The 21,822-nt window shown below is 40.4% G+C and overlaps 1 protein-coding gene across 1 annotated transcript; it reads right to left on the bottom strand.

Annotated features, from left to right (window-relative positions):
* Positions 1–3,263: 3,263 nt before the first annotated feature.
* On the bottom strand, positions 3,264–13,443 carry LOC115648094 (serotriflin-like). The gene is made up of 7 exons (XM_030555234.1): positions 13,384–13,443; positions 10,774–10,890; positions 10,208–10,295; positions 8,916–9,061; positions 7,583–7,680; positions 5,839–5,927; positions 3,264–3,822 (listed from the first exon to the last, which is right to left on the bottom strand). The coding sequence occupies exons 1-7, from the start codon at positions 13,441–13,443 to the stop codon at positions 3,695–3,697; spliced, it is 726 nt and encodes a 241-aa protein (XP_030411094.1). The 3' UTR covers positions 3,264–3,694.
* Positions 13,444–21,822: the final 8,379 nt, after the last annotated feature.

Genomic DNA, 21,822 nt, shown 5'->3' with positions numbered 1-21,822 from the left:
TAGTTTGAACTTACAGTTATTGGATCTTGCTGCACCAAATCTGAGCCTTAGCCTCTTTGGCCCAAAAAGGTATAATGAAGTCTAAATACTTCTGTGGATCTGTGCATTTGTGCTTCAGTTCCCCACCTGTAATATGGGGGTAATGGTGTTTCACTATTTCACAGGTATATTTTGATGCTAAATGCATTACAGATTGTGAGGTGTTCAGATATATGGTCCCCCATTACCAGACTATGTGTCTGGGTTTGGAAGGAAGATTCAGTGCTGGGGATTCACAGATGAGAAGGAAGTTTCTTGATAACTAAACTGCATTCTCATACACATCCCTGTTTTTTAGCTCCTTATTTTGGTTTATTTTTCCTCATAAACCCTTAGTTTGCACCCAGTGAGCCCTTCATGGATGGTAAATGTAGATGTCTAGCACCTGACCCTCAGCCAAACTTCTCAGACCCTGATCCTACATTGTGAGTCATATGTGCATCCTGACAGACTCCTCAAGTTTAGTGGAGCTCTGTCCAGGTGTAGCAGTCAATTTGTACAGATCATAATACAGCATCAGGCCTGAGGAAGTATCCAGCAGATATCTGAGGGGAGCAGATGGGGTTTGTATCTTAATTACTCTCCTCTACTGAAGATGTAGTTTTTAATATGGGAAAAATCATTCAAATAACACTTTTGCCTCTGCAGCATTTTGGAAGAAAGTCTGAGATTCCAGATGGAACTGAGATAAAATCCTCCAATAACTGAATGACAAAAGACTCGGGGTCAGGCATGGTTAAATTGCCTGTGGATAGCTAGTGTCTGGATTCCAAGAGTGCAATACATCCAAGAGGATCTTAACACCAATTTCCCACAGCTCAGAAAAACACATCCCTCAAAACTGTGTCAGCAACATCTACTGAACATAGCTATCAAAATGTAAACCAGATGAGTCCTATCTACAGTAGGAAAAATGGTGTATTTTTAAAATGTGATAGCTAGTACATGATATCTAACATGTTTTAAAATCCTATAGACAGGTCTAGGCTCACTTAAAGCAACTAACACATGTTAAAACTACATCTGGCCTTGTCTACACTAGGATTTTAAGTCTCAGCTATCACAATTTATAAACACACCATTTTTCCTATTGTAGATATGCCCATGGAGTCTGGGGGGGAAAAAGGCTTGATTCTTCACTGGTGTCCAGCTAGTGAGGTCATTTACACCAGTGCAAAATAGGTGTGAACACACTACCAAATGAGAAGCATAGTGTTTTATCCCCACTTTTCACTGGCGTAAATGACTGTACAAGGTGTATGTCAACAGCGAATCACGCCCTGGGAGCAGAACAGAAGAAAAGTATTTCGGCTATTTGTGCTTCTACTTTTAGCACAGTCTGTTGACCTACATTTGTATATATTCTACACAGTATGTAATGTTATTAGTAGAAATTTAAATTGATTCACATTATCTGCATTGAAGTTTACTTTGACATTCATAGATTTACGGGTAGAATGAGTCACCTGTGTCACTCAAAGGAAAATTCAATATGTCTAACTAGAAAAGACTCACAAGTAATGGATTCACATATATATACATTGGCAAGTATCATGTATAAAACTAAAATTTAACTTCCCAATAAAATAGCTTTTGGGGCTTGTTGCTGAAAATGTTGAAAAGTGGAATCCAGACACTAGCTATTCACAAGCAATTTAATCATGCCTGCATCTGAGTCTGCACCAACCCCCCTTCCAACAAACAGTCCCCAACTGATGTGAATGAGCCATTGATATGAGAGAGAGTGCAAGGAGGGAGATGCAGACAGGTTTGTTAACCATTTGCAGACTGCTCGCCCAGGCAAAGAATTCAAAACTTATTTTGTAGCGAAGTGTGGGGAAAATATGGTTGAACACTTAGTTCCAGGAAAACTTTTATATTTAAAAATGAATGAATGGATGTTGTCCCTGTCTTCCCCCAGTCTCCCCCAAACTTGCTAAACAGAAATTCACTGGGAAGCTACTTCCATTGGCTTCAGAGGGCTTTGGATGACACCCTATGACCAAGCAGAGGAGGTAGTATTTTGAAACAGTTGCCAATAAGCCAACATAAAGTTTTAGAGAGGAAGTCACATTCCATATTTAGTGTCATTTGTGAAATGGGTTGATGTCTGTTATTCATAGATAATCTAGGAAGTGCCAAACTGGATCAGACCAGGGGTCCATCTAATCCGGTATTTTGTCTCTGACAGTGTCCAGTACCAGCTACTTCAGAAGAACGGTGTAAGAACCCTGCAGTAGGCTGATGTGGGATAATCCTCCCTTTCCTCCCCCTGTGCATTAGATCTATTCCTCATCTCAAATGGTTCAAATTTAGCTTAGCCCTGAAGCACAAGGTTTAATATCCCTTCCAAAATGTATTCATTATAACTAGGACCCTACCAATTTCATGGCTATGAAAAATGTGTCACAGACTTTGAAATAAGTCCTTCCCCATGAAATCCAATCTCCCCCTGCTGATAGAAGTGCTCCAGCCAGAGGGCTCCCAGCTCGAGCTGGACTGGGGAAGGACCGGACTTGTCCATCCCCAGCACAGCTGCTCTTGGGGGGAGATCATCAGACCTACCTACACCTCCAGGAACCTCCTGCATTCAAATTCATTCTTAGTGAAATTCCACCTCCTTACCTGAAAAGTCTTTGCTCATTCCACTTGGCCCTTTATTTGTGAGCCTTAGAACATTTTTTGCAAAAAGAACAGGAGACTTGTGACACCTTAGAGACTAACAAATTTATTTGCACATAAGCTTTCATGGGCTACAGCCCACTTCATGGGATGCATAGATTGGAACATACAGCAAGAAGATATTTTGTTGTTACTTTAACTAAAATTACTTCTCTCATCTCTACATTCTTTGTCTATTTCTAGTAGAAAAATGTCACCCGTTCAAAATATAAGCATTATAGATCTACTGCAGTGTTTCCAGGTATATCAGTCAAACATTGCTTGCTGCATCAAAGCTATATGAACAAAGAATTCTGATAAAGACATACACCCATGGAAGTTGGCTAAAGAGTATTTTACATGAAACAAAAGTAATAAAAGCCAAAACAAGTTGTGCAGTATTGAACGAGTAATTTGAATAACACAGAAATGACAAATGATTTGAAAGTAATTCAGGTGACAGTTCTCTATTTGTTATTAGGAGAACATTTCCCTATCCCATAATCCTTCTTTCCTTCCTTGTGTGATAATCATTTGCAATAATAGACTTACTGATCCCATTGATTGTACAGTAAGGTGGCACTCAACATGAATGATGACGGAGAAGTCTGGCCCATTGTATCAATGGCATTATTTTCAGAATAAGGATGCCACAAGTATATATTGACAGGAAGTGACCTTTAGATGGTATTTTGTAAAGAATGAAGTTGATATGGATAGAGACAAATCTCTGTCATTCAATGTTGTACAAGTCTATCATATACAATGCTGAATTTCAGGCAAGGAAGAAAAATCTACTATATTTTAAAACAAAGAATTAAGGCAGGAAAAAACATGAGATGAAAGGTCAGAGCCTACAGCTTTTACTCAGGTGAGTAACCCCATTGACGTCAGTAGGATTTCATAGATAAGGGCTGCAAGATGGGACCTTGATTTTCTAAAAGATGCTGTCATTAAAAAGAAGAATTTCCATGAAGAGAGGAATCAGAGGCTGTTACTTTATTTCAGTGGTGCAACGGCAGGAGGCAGGACATATTGCATCGATCATGGAGTTTGTACATCCAGGGAACACTTTTAAATTTGGACAGTTTAAGTAAATGTCCACATACTTACAAGGATTGGCTGAAAATGAAACAGAGCATGAGATTAGGTATTAACAAGAGGAGGGGGGAAAAAGCCCCACATTATTTCCTTTAAAGCATATTTTGACTCAATAAGTATTTTTCACAGTATTTTTTCTATTCATTTTTATTTGTTCCCCAGTAAAGCTGTAGATGTCTAACAGAAAAATTGTTCACTTGTTCACTAGTTTAAGGCAATTTATCAGGTGCAGCAGTACTTTGTTTTAATACAGCTTATTACAATACAATTACAAGACAAGTCAGGTGTGGCGGTGGGTCACATTTTAATAAGACTTGATCAGTTCTTTCTCCTTCTATTTCCCATAAGAGTTTTGTCCCAAGAATGAGCTATCCAGATTTGCAAACCTAGTGTATTCTGTGAAGAGTATCATTATATCTTCCTGGTAGTCCTGGAGGAAGAAGCCATATGGAACTGTCCTACTTCTCTTGTACCTTTGCTCAGGGGCTTGGCACTGTCTCACTTAGAGAGCAGCCATACTGTCCCTTTACTCCCAGAAGCATTGTGCCTGCCTCAGGTGCAGCACCTCCCGGAGTTTGTGGCTCTCGGAAGTTACAACAGCAAAATCCATTGCAGGTTTTTCTATATACTCTGCAGTTCGTAGTGCACAAATACAAGTGGCCTTGGTTTTTAGCAAAAGGCACTGACAGTCGACCACATGAGAGAGGGCGATGAGAGCTGCCTCTCTCTGCCTTGGGAGGCACATTAGGAGACGTAGTAGGTGAAACACTCAGCCATTGGGCCATCTTTTTTCTCATTCCCTTCCCTCCCCCCGGCAGCTGCTGCAGTTAGAGAGGCACCACAGCAATCCTAGAAGAAATTTGTTGTTCAGAGGCAAAGGGGCTAGTACGTGAAACACAAAGCGCTGGAATATGCCAATCCTCACTCACGTGGTGGAGCACTTAGTTCCACTGGTTTCAGTGGAGCTACTTGCATGAGTAAGTGCTCACCAGGGTGAGGAAAGGTTCCACCCAGAATGAGAGGTAGGAAAATGCCATTTTCTCTCATGGACTGGATGAATGACTCAGTCTAAAACTCTTGAGGCAACTTGCTCATGCCATTGTAGGTGTTAAATATTTTCAACATTGTCACAAGTTCCTTTTTCTTTTCTTTTTTTTTTTTTTAGGGGGGTGGGGGATGGGGAGAAGGTAGGGAACTCAATGATCTCCTGGCTCATATTAAGCAGCATATGCCTAGCTATAGTTCTCTCTCTATAATCTCTCTGTATAAACTTACTCCACAAGTTCTCTCATTGGTCTCAGTAGAATTCATTATATACTTATGTGGTGCCTAGCACAACAGGGTCCTGGCCCATGATCGCGGCTCGGAAGCACTATCATAAAGCAAATAATAAATACGAATAATTGCAAAGTCCTATTCAGTACAGAATCATAGAAATGTAGGGCTGGAAGTGACCTTGAAAGGTCATCTGCCCCCATGCTGAAGCAGCATTAAATATTCCTAAACCATTCCTGACATACTTACCTAGCCTGTTCTTGAAAAAAACAAAACCTTCCAATGACGGGGATTCCACAACCTCCATAGTAATCTGTTCCCATGCTTAACTATCTTTACAGTTAGAAAGATTTTGCTACTATCTAACATAAATCTCCCTGACTATAAACTGAGCCGATTACTTGTCCTACCCTGGGAGGATGTGCAGAACAACTGATCACCATCTCCTTTATAATGAACTCTGACATATCTGAAGAATGTTATCATGTTCTCCTCAGTCTTCTGATGGGGACACGATAATATTATGACAGTCCCCTGACAGGATAACCATCCCCTCAGAAGCCCTTACATGAGCCCCTACACATGCTCATTTTTAAATATAACATGGTTAGCAATGAGTGTGTGTAAGGGCCTTGCAGTCATGTTCAGTAGGCAAGATTTTTGAGTTGATAATTTCTCAAAGCCTTCCCGCCAAGGGAATTAAACATTGTTTTAGTAAGTGACAACTATGCCACTGCAATACTTCAAACTGCTAAAACTTACTGCATAGTCCGTTGTCACAAGCATTAGGGCAATCTCCACACACTGGCCCTGATTTGTAAGGTGTATTCATTAGGTTTATGTCGTTCCCCCTGAAATGGTAAAATTAAACAGCATAAATTTTGAAGTCATTCCACAACACACAGCTTCATTTACACTCAGGGGACATTTACACTGCAGTCAGGGTGTGTGTGTGTGTGTGATTTCCTGGTTGTGTAGACATTCCTGCACTAGTTCTAATCTAACCGCAATGCTAATGGAGCAAAGATGCCATGGGGCAGGCTTCAGCACAGACTAGACAAGTGAGTATGTGCCCCGCAGGGTCAGGCAGGCTTATGCACACACTCACTGCTATATTTTGCAAGCTAGTGAGAATAAAACTAGCACAGACGCATCTACATGACTTGCAATCACAATCCTGGCTGCAGTGTAGACACATCCTTAGTCTCGTATGTGTTAAACAATATTTTCAAATGTCAACATGTAAATATTAAAATGAATTAAAGTTGTATGGCCAAATCCCCTGCACTGCTTTGAAAATCTTACCCTATTGTCTTTATTGTTAATGATTAAGGCTATGTTTTATCAAAGGTATTTTTAGTAAAAGTCATGGGCAGTAAACAAAAAATCATGGCCCGTGACCTGCCCATGACTTTTGCTAAAAATACCAGTGACTAAAACTTGGCGGGGGGCAATGGTGCTCTTGGGGTGGGTGGTTCGTGGGTGCTGGAGGAGGTGGACCCTGATGGTGGGGGTGGGCAGGCACCATGGCCCAGGACCCATGCTGATGGTGTGAGGGGGATGGTTGATGGGGCTGGCAGGGGGCCGGGCTCCCTACCCATTCCACGTCCCTGCAGTTCCTAGGTGGTGGAGGGGTCAGAGGGCTCAGCATGCTGCTCCCGCCACAGGCACCAGCTGCCACAGTGCACATTGGCCAGGAACCACAACCAGTTGGGGCTGCGGGGGTAGAGCCTGCGGAGGCAGGCAGTGTGCGGCATGGAGCCGCCTGTGGCCCCTCTGCTGCCTGGGAGCTGCAGGGCTATGCCAGTGGGAGCTGTGGAGCCCTCACCCTGAGGTAAGCACCCCCCCCGCACCTCCCAGCTCCCTGCCTCTGGCCCTGAGCCCCCTCCCGCACACCCAAACTGCTGCTGCTGGCCCAGGGCTGCCCCACTCGGGCAGCTCCTGAGCCAGCACCAGTTGCTGCAGAAGTCACGGATGTCACAGAAGGTCATGGAATCTGTGACTTCTGTGACCTTCGTGACAGACTAGTAGCCTTATTAATGACAGATTGCTTACAATACCTGCAAGTGCTTATGTGCCATCCTGAGTAGCGGGCTTGCAATGACCAGCACTGCTACTTCAAAGGAAGGTACAAAAAACCCTGCAGGAGGCAGTTAGTAGATAACATGTCCTACGGAAAGTTTCTTGCAGGCCCCTATTAGTTAGAAATATGAGCATCTTCTTTTTGATTTACCCAGCTGTTAAGAAAAAATGCTTAGATTTATAAGCGGAGCAGACCTCACTGGGCAATTATTGGGGGGTTTGTGGGTTGTTTTATTTCAGAATGTAATTTGCATGTATGCTTCTGCATACCATTATTACTGAATTGCTCCTCTGACCATAAAAAATATGCAGCATAAAAAATATGCTGCATTTTGCAATGTAGCTGACAGCTCCTTGGATCGTTTTGATGAATTAAATCACTAAGGAATTCTGATAATCAATTAAATCCATAGTTAATACATACGCAGGGCAGTAATGGCAAACATAATAGTATTTGTAATATTTCTGAGCACCACAAAAGGCAAGTGCACATCCAATCTGGTAAGACCTGTACCAAACCACCTGGGGAGAGAAGAATAAATAAATGAGTGAATATGAAGGGATCTATATTTTTAATATAATAAAATATACATTTTAAAACATTTTCCTGTGAAGTTGCGATTTGGGCATATTATCTTATTACACAGTGTAGCATAATATGTCACATCGTGTAGGAAAGGAAACAGAAACACTATGTAGTTTTCATATTGTCTTATGCACCCTTCATAAGAAACCATCTAGGACGTAATTGGGAATGACACCCAAGCAACATAGTAGATTCTTAGTCACCTGGAGTTTTTAAGTCAGGCATATGCATACAAACATATACACTGGTTCAACCACAAATTGTTGAGCAAGAGGCAGGAATCAGTGGATAAAATTATCTGCTCTGTGTTACACGCAACTAGTGAGACTAGATGGTCATAATGGCTCCTTCTGGTCATGAAATTTAAGACAATACAATTATACAGAGCGTTTGTAAACCAACCTAGAGATGTTTATCTCTCTAGGTTCTTATCTCGCCCCCATTCAAGTAATAATCAAATGCCTCCAAAATATTTACACATACAAATTAAGCTTCTTTTACACTTTCTTCTTTCGTAGCCTGTAAGAGAATTAGCTTGGTTAGTTTATAACTAGCGCATGTGAGTGAGTGTGTGTGTGTGTATGTGTTTGAAGAATGTATTGAAGGAAAGCTAAGGGAAGATGATGTTAATTTAGGGCCTGAACAACAGCAGGAACAACATTAGTCCCACAAGAAAAAAAAATCTAGTAGGTTATCTAGACTCTCTCACTGCCAATGTGGTATGGTTCCCTACAACTTAGGGAGCTTGGTCTAGCCTAGTTTTAAATTATGCAAGCCATACGGTTTCCATCACATTCCTTGGTCTAACAGACCTTACTGTGAGGAAGTTGGTCATAATATTTAGTCTACAGTTTCCATAGTTTTATTTTGTTTTTTGTCCCATTACTTTTGTTCTGTTGGAATAATTCTTGTCCTTTATGGTGTTTATTTCCATTAAATATATTGAGGCTGTTATTTCTCCTACCTCTGGTAATCATAGAATCATAGAATACTAGGGCTGGAAGAGACCTCCAGAGGTCATCTAGTCCTATCCTCTGTTCAAAGCAGGACCAACACCAACTAAATCATTCCAGCCAACGCTTTGTCAAGCTGGGTCTTAAAAACCTCTAATCATTTAGCAAGCATGTATCAGTTAAAACATGAATAGGACAAGTGGTGTTCTGGTCCTTACCTGAGTGTAATGGCCAATCATTGCATTTGGTATGGTTGACCCATTGCCATACATGAAATGTCCCACCTCATTGTACCAGGTTTGAATTGCATTTGACCAGGAATTGGGTGCAGTTGACATGTAGAGATTTTCGCCACAGTTCATTGCTGAAATGGAAAGGAAACCATTCACAAAAGCGAATGAAAGGGGCTTAAGAAGATACAAAAGCTTCAGCGTGTGGGGAGAACCAGTAGAAGATTCAGGAATTTCTAGAAGAGGCTGATGGGAAGAATCTATTTCATTTCCTGAATACTCACATTTTACAACCCTGCCCTCTGTCACTCTTCAGGTCATGAATGAATAGCGTTGGGTAAATTCCAATGGTTCCAAGGTTACCTTTAGTTCTCATAAGTATTCAAAGATTCAGATGTTTATCTGAACTTTCATGGCAGCAATAAATTAGCAGAGCCCAGATCCACCAAAATGCCAACATATCCCTAAAACTCTGAGATCCATCCACTCTGGACAGAACAAATAAACTTGACATTGCCCTCTGGTTCCTTGTCTAATGCATCCTGAATAGTCACATACTGGTCCAGCCTTCTCGTTTCCTCCATAAACTATATCCAGATTTTAAGGATCTACTTTTAATCCATCCTGGTATTTGGTTTGAAAATATTGGGAAAATGGGATTTCTTGCAAAGATTCTTAAATCAGGAATAACTCCATAGATGTCAATGGAATTACACCAGTGTAAAACTAGCACAACATAGATCAGAATCAAAGCCTAAATTTGGATCTGGATTCTAACTTTCTCATGTGTCAGGAGTGTTCACGTCCAGGGTCTTGCTCTGGATCCAGTCTTGAATCCATCATAAACTCAAATTAACGATAGCATTGTTCATCACTCTGTGAACAAATGCAAGTGACCTCAGTTAAAAGGGATTTACCTTCTCACCAAATACTTTTCATATTATTAGAGCTGTTTGGGGATAAAGAATGGGAGGAGCGGGATTAGAAGGAGATAAATCTAAAAAAATATGATTTTGTTCCCCAATTTTTCTTCAGAAGTTAAAAATGGTGAAATTTCTTGTACATTTTTCATTATTTCTTTAATGTTGAAATTATAGTCAATATTCAAAAAATGTTACTTACGCAGAATAGATGAATCCATACACTCCAGTGTTATAAATGTTATTCATTCAGCAAAATATTAATACCACTTAAATATGAATGGGGTTACATTATCTGCAAATTGTTTGTATAATGGTTTGAATGAAGCATTGTTCATTTAAAAGTGATACTTTACTTACTAGTTCTCCTTTCGTTTGGGGGACTGTGAGATAAAGTACAATTATTTGCCCAACTTTTGGCATTCTTTGCAGCTGCAGGACTCCATTCCTTAATTAAATGAGAAACATTGGGTATTCAGATGTGTACCTCTTAGTACTTGGTGATGCAGAACATACAAGAGAACATACACTTGGAAATTGCATTTTCAGTGTTGAACATTTTCTTGACAATTCCTCCTCTCTCATTTGGGCGGTAAAATGAGGAGCAGCTCAGTAGCTGCACACCTCAGGAGGAGGCTAGATATCATGGTGATCAGCTAGATGGAGAATACATCACAGGGCAACCTGGGAGATCAGATCTAGTGGTTTTTCCCTTCAGTTCAAAAGGAGACATCATTTTTCATGAGCAGCAAGATTTGTCATATCCAACATACTCCTTTCCCCTACTATGTTCACTAAGATTTTATCAGGGAAAGGATTCAAATGGCATGTTTTCTGCCAGGGGATATGCTATGCCCTTCCAAATTTTCTAGTAACATTGATAGGGTTTGTATGCATTATAGATTGCTTTGCAAAATACATCTTACCATCCTCAGCATGTTGCTAGCGGTTGGAATCACCTGTCTCCTTAAGGCATTGTGCTTGTCAACAATCTCCTTTTGTTGATTTATGTTGTCAGTTGACAGAGAATCTAACTCTGGAGTCTAGATTAAAGGAATGTACAATAGTTTTTCCTGTATTTGGTTATGTGAGTCTAAAATATTTTATATGTAAACCTAGGAATCCATTCCAATTAATGTGTCTTTAAAATATTTCATAAACTAATTAGGTTTATAAAATTAATTTCATCAGAATGAATCTGTCAATCAATCATTGATTAGTTAACTATAGGTCAGATTCTAATATCTTTATTCTATGCTATATAGCACCTTACTTCACATGTGGCCCCAGTGAGCACAATTTAGCAATCAAAAACTGATAGTGTTATCAAATCTTAGAATTTTTAGGCTGCCAAATTCTTTGAAATATATTGGGCCAAATACAGTAAAGACAGGAAAACTCCTCTGAATGTATTATTATTTATCTATTTAATAGTGCTGTCAATTAATCACAGTTAACTCATGTGAATAACTAAGAAAAATTAATTGCAATTAAAAAAATTAATGGGAATAATCGCAGTTTTAATCATACTGTTAATAAAAAACCAATTGAAATTTTGTTAAATATTTTGTATGGTTTTTCTACATTTTCATATATATTGATTTCAATTACAACACAGAATACAAAGTGTGTATTATTTTTTATTACAAATATTTGCACTGAAAAGGGATAAATAAAAGAAATAGTATTTTTCAATTCATGTCATACAAGTACTGTAGTGCAATCTCTTTACCATGAAAGCGCAACTTACAAATGTTGATTGTTTTGTTACATAACTGCACTCAAAAACAAAACAATGTAAAAGTTTAGAGCCTACAAGTCCAATTGGTCCTACTTCTTGTTCAGTCAATTGCTCAGACGAACAAGTTTGTTTATATTTACAGAAGATAACAATGCCCTCTTCTTATTTACAGTGTCACCAGAAAGTGAGAACAGGCATTTGCATGACACTTTGGTAGTTGGCATTGCAAGGTATTTACATGACAGATATGCTAAACATTTGCATGCCTCTTCATGCTTCAGCCACCATTCTAGAGGTCATGTTTCCATGCTGATGACACTCATTAAAAATTACATTTGTGACTGAACTCCTTGGGGAAGAATTGTATATTCCCTGCTCTGTTTTACCTGCATTCTGCCATATATTATGTGTAATAGCAGTCTTGGATGATGACCCAGCACATGTTCATTTTAAGAACACTTTCACTGCAGATTTGACAAAGCTCAAAGAAAGTACCAACGTGAAATTTGTAAAGATAGCTACAGCATTCAACCCAAGATTTTAGAATCTGAAGTGCCTTCCAAAATCTGAGAGGGATGAGGTGTGGAGCTTGCTTTCAGAGGTCTTAAAAGAGCAACAGTCTGATGTGGAAACTACAGAACCCAAACCACCAAAAAAGAAAATCAACCTTCTGCTGGCGGCATCTAACTCACATGATGAAAATGAACATGCATTGGTCCACACTGCTTTGGATTGTTATCGGGAAGAACCATCCGTGAAAATACCATGAAATGTTTTGAGTTCTTTAGTATACAATAGAATTTCTTCATTACTGTGAATGTTATACATAAGGTTACAAAACAGTTTTCTTTGTAACCCTCCGTTTTCCCTGTTATGACTATCCAAGCTCAGTCAGTGTTGCTGCATGTGTGTGTCATTTCACTTTTCATTTGTAAACCTTACTCAGCCTCAGGGTCTTAGGCTCTGATCCTATGATTGCTTCTTCATGTGTCTGACTTTACTCACATGAGTAATCCTATTGCTATTGAGAGGACTACTTATGTGAGTAAAGTTAATCTGGAAAGTCTTTGCAGAATCTGTCCTTCAGTCCAGAGGTTCTCCACCACGTTATGTGTATCCCTGAGGGTACGCAGATGTTTTCAATGGGGTACATCGGCTCATCTAGATGTTTTCCTGGTTTTACAACAGGCTACATAAAAACCACCAGCAAAGTCAGTACAAACTAAAATTTCATACAGACAATGACTTTTTTTTTAACTGCTCAATATACTATACACTGAAATGTAAGTACAATATTTATATTCCAATTAATTTATTTTATAATTATATGGTAAAAATGAGAAAGTAATTTTTCAGTGACAGTGGGCTGTGACATTTTTGTTCTTTATGTCTGGTTTTGTAAGCAAGTAGTTTTTAAGTGAGGTGAAACTTGTGGGTACTCAACACAAATCAGACTCCTGCCAGGTGTACAGTAGTTTGGAAAGGTTGAGAGCCACTGCTTTAGTTTGCCTTGAACACTTACGCCATTTTAAGGACTTAAGCGGATTTAAGTGCTTGTATTGCTTTAGGGACTTAACTAGGTTTAAAATTTCACCCTCCATCTCCTCAAAAAAGGGTCATAATCAACATGAAATGCTTTGAAATGACTGAAGTGGAACATTTCAATTGACATAAAAATGTTTTTTTCTTTATCAGTTTGCAAACATATTTGACATTTTTACTTTTCATTGTGATTCAGAAAGCTCAAAATATTCCTGGGATTGGAAAAATGTTTCCCACCCAGCTCTTGTCCTACCTGTCCGGTGGATGTCTGCAGCACAGCAGCCAGGCCCAGGAATACAGCCAGGAGAATCATCTCTGAAAAGGGAAGAACAACCTGCTTCGTTCTCTTTCCTGCCTATAGCTTATGTTTATTTAAATACATTCCAGCAGAAGTGTGCTGCTTTGTGCTGTATATATATATCTGGGGTTTTTCTCAATCAGAAAGGTAGTGTGTTTGACACCAGGTCTTTATACTAGAAAGAATTTTCTCACAGTACGTGCTCCTCTACTAGAGGGTTTTCCTTTCTACTAAGTCAAATGTAGAGGGATGTCCTAATTTCCCTGTGTGGAGGAAGGAGATACATTACTACTGATGCCACCCTGCCATGGGGCTTTCGTTATGTGGGGACAGGTTTAGGTTCCAGCCAAAGCTCCACAGGAATCTTCTCTGTGGAGACTGCAGAGGGGATGTACTAAATTAGCACGTGCACTACCCACCTTTGCAATATTCCCTTCCTAGCCACTTATGGGATTGCACTTGCCCATACTGTCCATCCCATTGCGGAGGGGATACTGAAGACATGGTACCATAGCTGCCTCCTCAGCAGATTTTCTACTGCTGGGGACATGCACCTGAGGTTACAGCAGCAGGAGCCAGTGCAAATCTGATTTGAATTTAGTCCCTTAGGTTTTGTTCAAACCAGTGCCCCTTGTTTATCATTGAAAGCAGAGAGGTGGCCATCTGCATGGAAGGAAAGTAAGGTTTAGGGCTAGATTAACATAAGATACAACCCTGAGCAAGGGGTGGTGTATAAGCTCCCAGAAGTATCCTTAGGAGACATCCTTCTCTGACTCAATTCCTCCTGTTTTCTCCTTGCTCCTCAGCATAGTAATTTATTGCTGGTCTATAGCACCAATGTAAACTTCCACCTCCAGCTCCCACAGCTTTACTCATGACTCTGGCCAGTGAGTAAGGGCAGAGCTAAGTCTCTGTTCATTCCTCTTCCACCTGCTCTGGGGAGGGAGTAAGTGGGTAAGTAACTACGCCTACACCTACCCAACCTTTGAATAGCTCACGTGAGAATACTGAGGGGGGATTCCTTCTCCCCAGTGTGAATGCATAGTCCTAGTCATAATCTAGCTCAGGGGTCGGCAACCTTTCAGAAGTGCTATGCCAAGTCTTCATTTATTCATTCTAATTTAAGGTTTTGTGTGCTGGTAATACATGTTAATGTTTTCAGAAGGTCTCTTTCTATCAGTCTATAATATATAACTAAACTATTGTTGTATGTAAAGTAAATAAGGTTTTTAAAATATTTGAGAAGCTTCATTTAAAATTAAATTAAAATGCAGAGCCTCCTGGACCAGTGGCCAGGACCTGGGCAGCGTGAGTGGCACTGAAAATCAGCTTGCATGCCACCTTTGGTGTGCGTGCCATAGGTTGCTGATCTAGCTGAATAACTGAGAGGAATAAACATTGTTGTGTTCGCTGTGTTCATGTTCAAAGGCTAGGTGATTAATGACCAGCACTGAAATATTGCTATAGGTCAGGAGCTGGGCCAGGGATTGTGTCCCAGGAAAGATGGGTTGTTTCAGGACATTTGTTATAGAAAGTTTGCTCATAGCATAATTGCGTAAATGGGACACAGCAATGGTTTTCACCCAATGGTGATCTGTTGGGATGCAAGGCTGCCCTTGAGGTCCACCTAGAAGCCATATCCAGTGCAGAATGCAGCTGCCCACTTCTTGCACTGTACAGGACTCTCAGCATATGAGAGGTGTGCTTGAATCCTTACTTTGAATTTTGTCTGATTCTGGGTGCAATTCAAAAAGTGCTCGGGAGTATTTTCAAATCCCTGTAAGGCCCAGGACACAATTATCGTGGGGATCTTTGCTCCCTGTCATTGTAGTTAGGATCAGCTTTGAGGCTTTGGCTCAAAGTACCTAAGGTTTAACTGGCTTGAGCTAGTGGCTGGGCTGGAATTCACTTCCATTGGTCCTGTGCCCAAGCCCCAGTCTAAGTAGGCTTAAGTGTCTGATGCCAGGTTGATTTATTATTAGCTTAGTTTTATATTTGCTTTAGCGGAAGGTTGGTGGTTGTGGTTTAATGTATCCCTGGTAAAATGATGTTGGGGTTAGCTGACATTTCCATGTGCTGCAGAAGTGGGTCTCTAGAGCTCCTTGCAAAGAGAGCACGTTGACAGAGAGCGTGGGGGAAAAGCAGGTTGCACTTTTCCTACTGGTATAGCCAGCTCCACTACTCACCACATTGCTTATATAATACTGGAAGCAATGGACCATATCCTTACTTGTAGCTCTATCAACTTCTGTCTCTAAAGTTCTATATACATCAATGAAACTAAATCCATTTACACCAAGTAAGGAACTGGTCCATTATGTCTTCCCCAATCTTAATGTCTGCCTGCACTCCTCTCGTCTTAGACAAGGTATTGTCTATCTGTAGACTTATCTGGTGCGAGGTATTGGCAATCTACTAGTATAATTGCCTTGTGACATTGTACTCTAGTAGCTGACTTATATGGAGGATAAGGGACCTTCTACTGCTACCATTAAAAGAGTTTCTGCTTTACTTGAACTGGTCTAGTCCTGTGTTTTGTGCATGTTCTGAGGTGAAAATAACCAACTAATAGAAATTGCAAATATGGTTAAATTTGGACATAAGACTGAGAAATCTCCCCAAAGGAAATGGCAAAAATGTTCATTCTAAAATTTTGTAATAAAAACAAAATAGAACGATGAGTTTTTTACATGATTCCTACAAAGTTACAAAAATGCCTGCCAGATCCTATTGAGTGTCAACGGGACTCCTACCTACTTAGATGTTTTTGAAAACTCCATCCTTTTCACCCAAATGCTTATGCTTTAGAATAGAGGTTCCCAAACTTTTCTTATTGCATAGCCCCTTCCAGATCTACCAGCTGCCAGTGTACTCCTACCCTTCTCATCACCGATATTTTGTGTGTTCTTCTTAACACTACCTGTCTTTAGCCAGCTGTCCACATTTCGTTGTTACATACGAATATACATATAGTTAAAGGGCAATGTATACAACTGTAAAAAACCCTGATTAAGTTCTGAGCTCAGTTAGACTGGACAGTTTCTGGGCAACGGAACCCACGCTGTACGGTGATTGGAGGGGAAGATGCCGTATGTCAGCGTCTTTGCCTGTCTGTATCAGAGGGGTAGCCGTGTTAGTCTGGATCTGTAAAAGCAGCAAAGAGTCCTGTGGCACCTTATAGACTAACAGACATTTTGGAGCATGAGCTTTCGTGGGTGAATACCCACTTCGTCAGATGCATGTCTATCTGCGTTCTCATTGGTACATATTGAAGTAAATTAACCATATTTTTATTTAACCGTATTGTACATAACAAACTCCCACTGAGTTTTAAAGCTTCATCTGAGTAGCCTATTATGAAAATGCAATAAATAAAATAATGAATAAATAAAATCCACCATTACACAATTTCTCCCACATACCTCCTCCCCCACAGAGATGTCTCGCATACCCCTGCATTAGAAGATGTAAACCTAGTTGCTCTGAGAGTTAAACTTTAGAGCTTGATCCTGCAATCAGCTCTGTGCTCTGTACAAGTGCAAAGTCCCATTGATAGCATGGAGCTGATCCATGCGCACCATTGCAGGATCAGTGCCTTAATACCTCCAGCCTGTATTATTTCAGCATTACAGGCAGAAATCTTCTTTTGTGTGCTTCTGTTCCCCTCCCAAGGGCTGAGATTTGGAAAGACTCAGTCTAGCTTAAACTATTATTACAAACCGGGCTGTCTTCCTCTCTTTCTTACAAAAGTGAACCCCCTCCATTCATTATTTATTATCTAGTAAAATTGTTTTATAATGATACACACAACTGATCTTTAGGTAGCTTTCTATATGTGCAAGGTAATTTACAGCTATGTAAGGAGATAGGATCCCTGTCCTGAAGATAATTTTATCTAAGCCTACAGTACACACAAAGAACTGGAGTTTAAACATATATATTATTTAATACCCCTACTTAACTGCTGCTTTATTGCCTAGTCATGTCATGTAAAGGACACTTTTTATTGTTTCTTGATTCTTTTCATATTTTCTCTTCTTACTTTTGCTAACCCTTTGCCTATATTTTATCCTTCCTCATTTTATTGAAAAAAATCCAGGCATTATGTTGCTCTGGGTACCCGAATGTTTCAAACAACCTTCTTTGTAGCAGATTATATTTTAAAACCTGAGAATAAGGTCTCCACATGTTAAATAAAGGAATGTAAATCTTACCTTTCCTTTCTGGGAAGATAGGAAATATCTTCTGCACCTTTCAAGAGTAGGTGGAAATAAATGGATTTCTTCATTGGAGCACGATATATAGCTCACCTGTTTCCTGCTTTGGCAGGGTGACTCAGCGTCACAGCAGATTTAATAAAATTCTAACTGGAACTGGTTAGAACACTGAGTTTGTTGTACACTCTTCCAAAAAGATGTTATTTGCATTTGATTTTTACTTCTTAATACTGTGTATTTGGAAAGCGCCAAGAAACCTCTGCTTCCAATTAAGCAGCTGACCTGAGTTTCTTATACATTGCTAATTATAAGTACATTTCACAATTAGAGCGAACTGAATAATTTCATGTCACAAAGGGTCTTTACAGAGAGTTGACACACCTAGTTATCTCTAAGGCTTAGCGAGTCTAATATTCATCGACACCTGTGGCTTTCAAACTCGGTTACACAAGCTCTTGTCAGGGAGAACACAAAAAATCCTTTAATGATGAACAACACATTTTACTTAGTAAAGAGGTTTTTTTCAAATGTAGGGCGGCTCAGGCTGGGGATGCCAGGTGGCTAGGGCCAACCCTGTGGGGTAGGGCTCAGGGAGGGAGTACCTGTCTGGGTTCTGGAGGAAAGGTGCGACCAAAAATTTGGAAAACTCACAGGGGAGGCTCAGCTCATTTGAGTTACAATTTTTGCTTCCGTCCCGCCAACCCAGATAGATTTGGTGACCTGCTGAGCTAAGTTAGGGGGTGGAGGTGATGTTCCCTCCCTGGGCCTTGCCGGACAGGGCTGGCCCAAGCCACTTGCGTTGCTGCTCACCCTCCTGAATATTCCTCTGTGCCCCTCCCAGGGAACATGCCCCATAGTTTGAAAACCTCTAAAAGCTGTTGCAAAAGGGAAGGCAGAAATTGGGGGGGGGGAAGGCGGGGAGGGCTGGGCATGTGATCCCACATGCTCTCCTCATGCATCACCTCTGCCTGTTTCAGATGTGGGTACGTGCTAGGCAACATTATCTGGAAAGGGGCATACAGCCTAAAATGTCTGAAAACCACTGATCTACATTTGTATCAATTAATCAATTAATTTAGTTAATTAATAGAGTAACTGGGTATAACTAATCTGGTTTAAATGAGAAAGAACCTGGGCCACTGTCTTTGATTTGGAAAGATAATGGGCCAGATTCTTTACACCAGGGCCTTTCCACATCACTGTGGAAGTATAAAATTCAGAGTGGTGTAGAAGGGCCTTAGTGTAAATAAGAATCTGTCCCAGTATGGAGCAGGGTCAGAAACAGTTTCCCCATCCTGTGAACATTTATGAGATTTGAAGAATGTTCCATTCCTCACTGGGATAAAACTGAGACCGTTCAAAAATTTTCTTGAAAAACCAGTGTGGGAGAGGGGGAAAGACTCATTATTATTTCCTAGGGAGCATTGAGTAGAGCAGTAACCTGGTATGACTAATTTTGTTGCTATATTGCTTATACTTGCATAGAACCATAAATGAAACTTGTCCTGCTTGGTAACAGACATGACATTTTTACTAGCTGAGCTGGGAAACTCTTCTCTTGGTTATGCTGACACATAAAATAGCCCAAGAAAGATTTTAAGGCTTGCCTGGGAGCAGGACTCTCATGATGCCTTGCAGTTAAGATGAAGCTAACTTTAGAGAGTGGAATTTTGCCAAATACTAACCTTTACCATGTTTTGAAAACTGTTCTAGGAGATATTTTAGCAAGGTGCTAACTGCAAGATATGAAACAAATAAGTATGTCTTTAAAAAGGGCAAAATAATGACTCTGAGACAGCAGGAAATTTGCAATGGAACAGGGCACCTTGCAAATAGCCTGAGAAGTATATACCAAGAAGAGGAAATAAGTAAGGACCAGAATGACATACTGTCATGGTATAATTCCCCACTCTGAACCTTAGCGTCCAGAAGATGGGGTACCAGCATGAATTCCTCTAAGCTCAATTACCAGCTTAGTACTTGTAGCGCTGCCACCAACCAGGAATTCCAGTGCCTGGTACACTCTGGTCCCCCCAAAACCTTGCCCGGGGACCCCCAGACCCAGTCCCTCTGGATCTTAACACAAGGAAAGTAAACCCTTTCCCTCACCATTGCCTCTCTCAGTCTTCCCCTCCCTGGGTTACCCTGGAAGATCACTGTGTGATTCAAACTCCTTGAATCTTAAAACAGAGAGGAAAATTCACCTTCCCCCCTCCTTCTCCCTCCCCCTCCCAGACCTTCCCTGAGTGAGAAAGTAATCCTAACACAGAGAGAAATTAACCTTTCTCTCCCCCTTCCCTCCTTTCTCTCCACCAATTCCCTGGTGAATCCAGACCCCATCCCCTGGGATCTCGCACCAGAATAAAAAAAAATCAGGTTCTTAAACAAGAAAAGCTTTTAATTAAAGAAAGAAAAAACAGTAAAAATTATCTTTGTAAATTTAAGATGGAATATGTTGCAGGGTCTTTCAGCTATAGACACTGGGAATTCCCTCCCAGCCTAAGTATACAAGTACAAATTAAAATCCTTTCAGCAAAATAGAAATTTGAACTCCTTCCAGCCAAATACACATTTGCAAATAAAGAAAACAAACATAAGCCTAACTTGCTTTATCTATCTAGTACTCACTATTCTGGACATATAAGAGACTGTATCAGAGAGATTGGAGAGAAACCTGGTTGCAAGTCTGGTCACTCTCAGAACCCAGAGAGAACAACAACCAAATTCTAACAGCACACACAAAAACTTCCCTCCTTCAAGATTTGTAAGTATCCTGTCCTCTGATTGGTCCTCTGGTCAGGTGACAGCCTGGCTCACTGATCTTGTTAACCCTTTACAGGCAAAAGAGATATGAGCTACTTCTGTTCCATTAACTCTTAACTATCCGTTTATGACACATACATAAAGGCTAACAAGGGTATAATTGCCCTTAAATCTTAGAGGAAGTAAGACCATGTGCAGTATGGATGCAGGCTGCAAGAGAATAACAGGGGAAGATCTTCAGCAGAAGTTTGTAACTGTATGCCTCTGTGTATGCTTCTCTACTAACTGTTAACCAATAAACCCAGTCAAAGTTGATTTATCAGAGTTTTCTTATGATTGAACTAAATCAGAACATGAGAGAATTTTCTCACTAAACATATAATCAGTTTAATTTTTATCAATTATTGGTTATCAGTTAATTGGTTATTATTGATTATTAATTATCAATAGTTATATGGGAAACCAAGGGTAACCAACATAATCTAGTTCCTCATTATGAACAATGAAGACTCAGTTCAGGTCTTCAATGATTTTAAGGCCAGAAGTGACCATTGTGATCATCTAGCCTGACCTCCAAAGTAACACTGGCCATAGGACATTTGTGAGTCAAAGCAAGTAGTTTTGGTTGAACAAGACATTTTGTTTAGAGCCATACAGTACAGTAACAGAGCTTAAGGCCAGATGAGACCACCACATCATCCTGGAACTATATATCACAGGCCCCAGCACCACCCAGCCCAACTAAATAACAATCGAAATGAGACTAATGTATTACAGAGACTGAATTGTTGTGTGCCATAGACAGAGAGTAGGAGGGATTGAGTTACACCGATACCCAAATCCCTGTAATGGTGGGGAACTGATTAAGTGAGATTTTCTTAGATGATCCGGGCAAGTCGTCCAGGCCTCATGCTGCAGAGGAAAGCAGAAAAACCCCAGAGCACTTGCCCACCCCTTCCAAGATCCCATCTCCAGCCATGTCCATATCTGATGCTTCCCTGACCCCAGGTGAGGCCCTGAAGCAAGAAATTTTATGAATTCAAAATGAGAACTGGAAGGGACCCCCTCCAGGGTTGCTGATTCCTACCTCCAAAAGCAGCCCCATCATGCAATCCCACTCAGAAATATCTCCATCTCGCTCTTAAAACTTACTGAGCCTTTTGCCCTCACAACTCCTATTACAGGCTGTTCTTGAACTCCACTCTGATGTTTAGAAATTTTAATCTAATTTCCAGTCTAAATTTATCCAGGGCCAGCTTAGACCCATTTGTTCTCGTGACAACACAGTCCTTTAGTTTAAATAGCTATTCACCCTCCCTGGTGTGTCCCCCTCTGAATGTATTCATTCAGAACAGTCATTTCCCCTCTGAACCTTTGATCTGATGGGCTAAAGAAGCCAAACTCTTTTAGTCTC

Source organism: Gopherus evgoodei, chromosome 3, assembly GCF_007399415.2.
Source record: "Gopherus evgoodei ecotype Sinaloan lineage chromosome 3, rGopEvg1_v1.p, whole genome shotgun sequence".
In the NCBI taxonomy this organism is placed as follows: Eukaryota; Metazoa; Chordata; order Testudines; family Testudinidae; genus Gopherus; species Gopherus evgoodei.
Note: the sequence above shows the minus strand (reverse complement) of the source record. Positions and strands in the feature narration are given on the sequence as shown.

Coding starts and splice junctions, on each gene's coding strand:
- LOC115648094 (XM_030555234.1), bottom strand. CDS start 13,443: ATGATTCTCCTGGCTGTATTCCTGGGCCTGGCTGCTGTGCTGCAGACA. Junction 10,891..13,383: donor TGCAGACATCCACCGGACAG/GTAGGACAAGAG, acceptor CCTTTAATCTAG/ACTCCAGAGTTAGATTCTCT. Junction 5,928..7,582: donor GTTTGCCATTACTGCCCTGC/GTATGTATTAAC, acceptor TTACCATTTCAG/GGGGAACGACATAAACCTAA.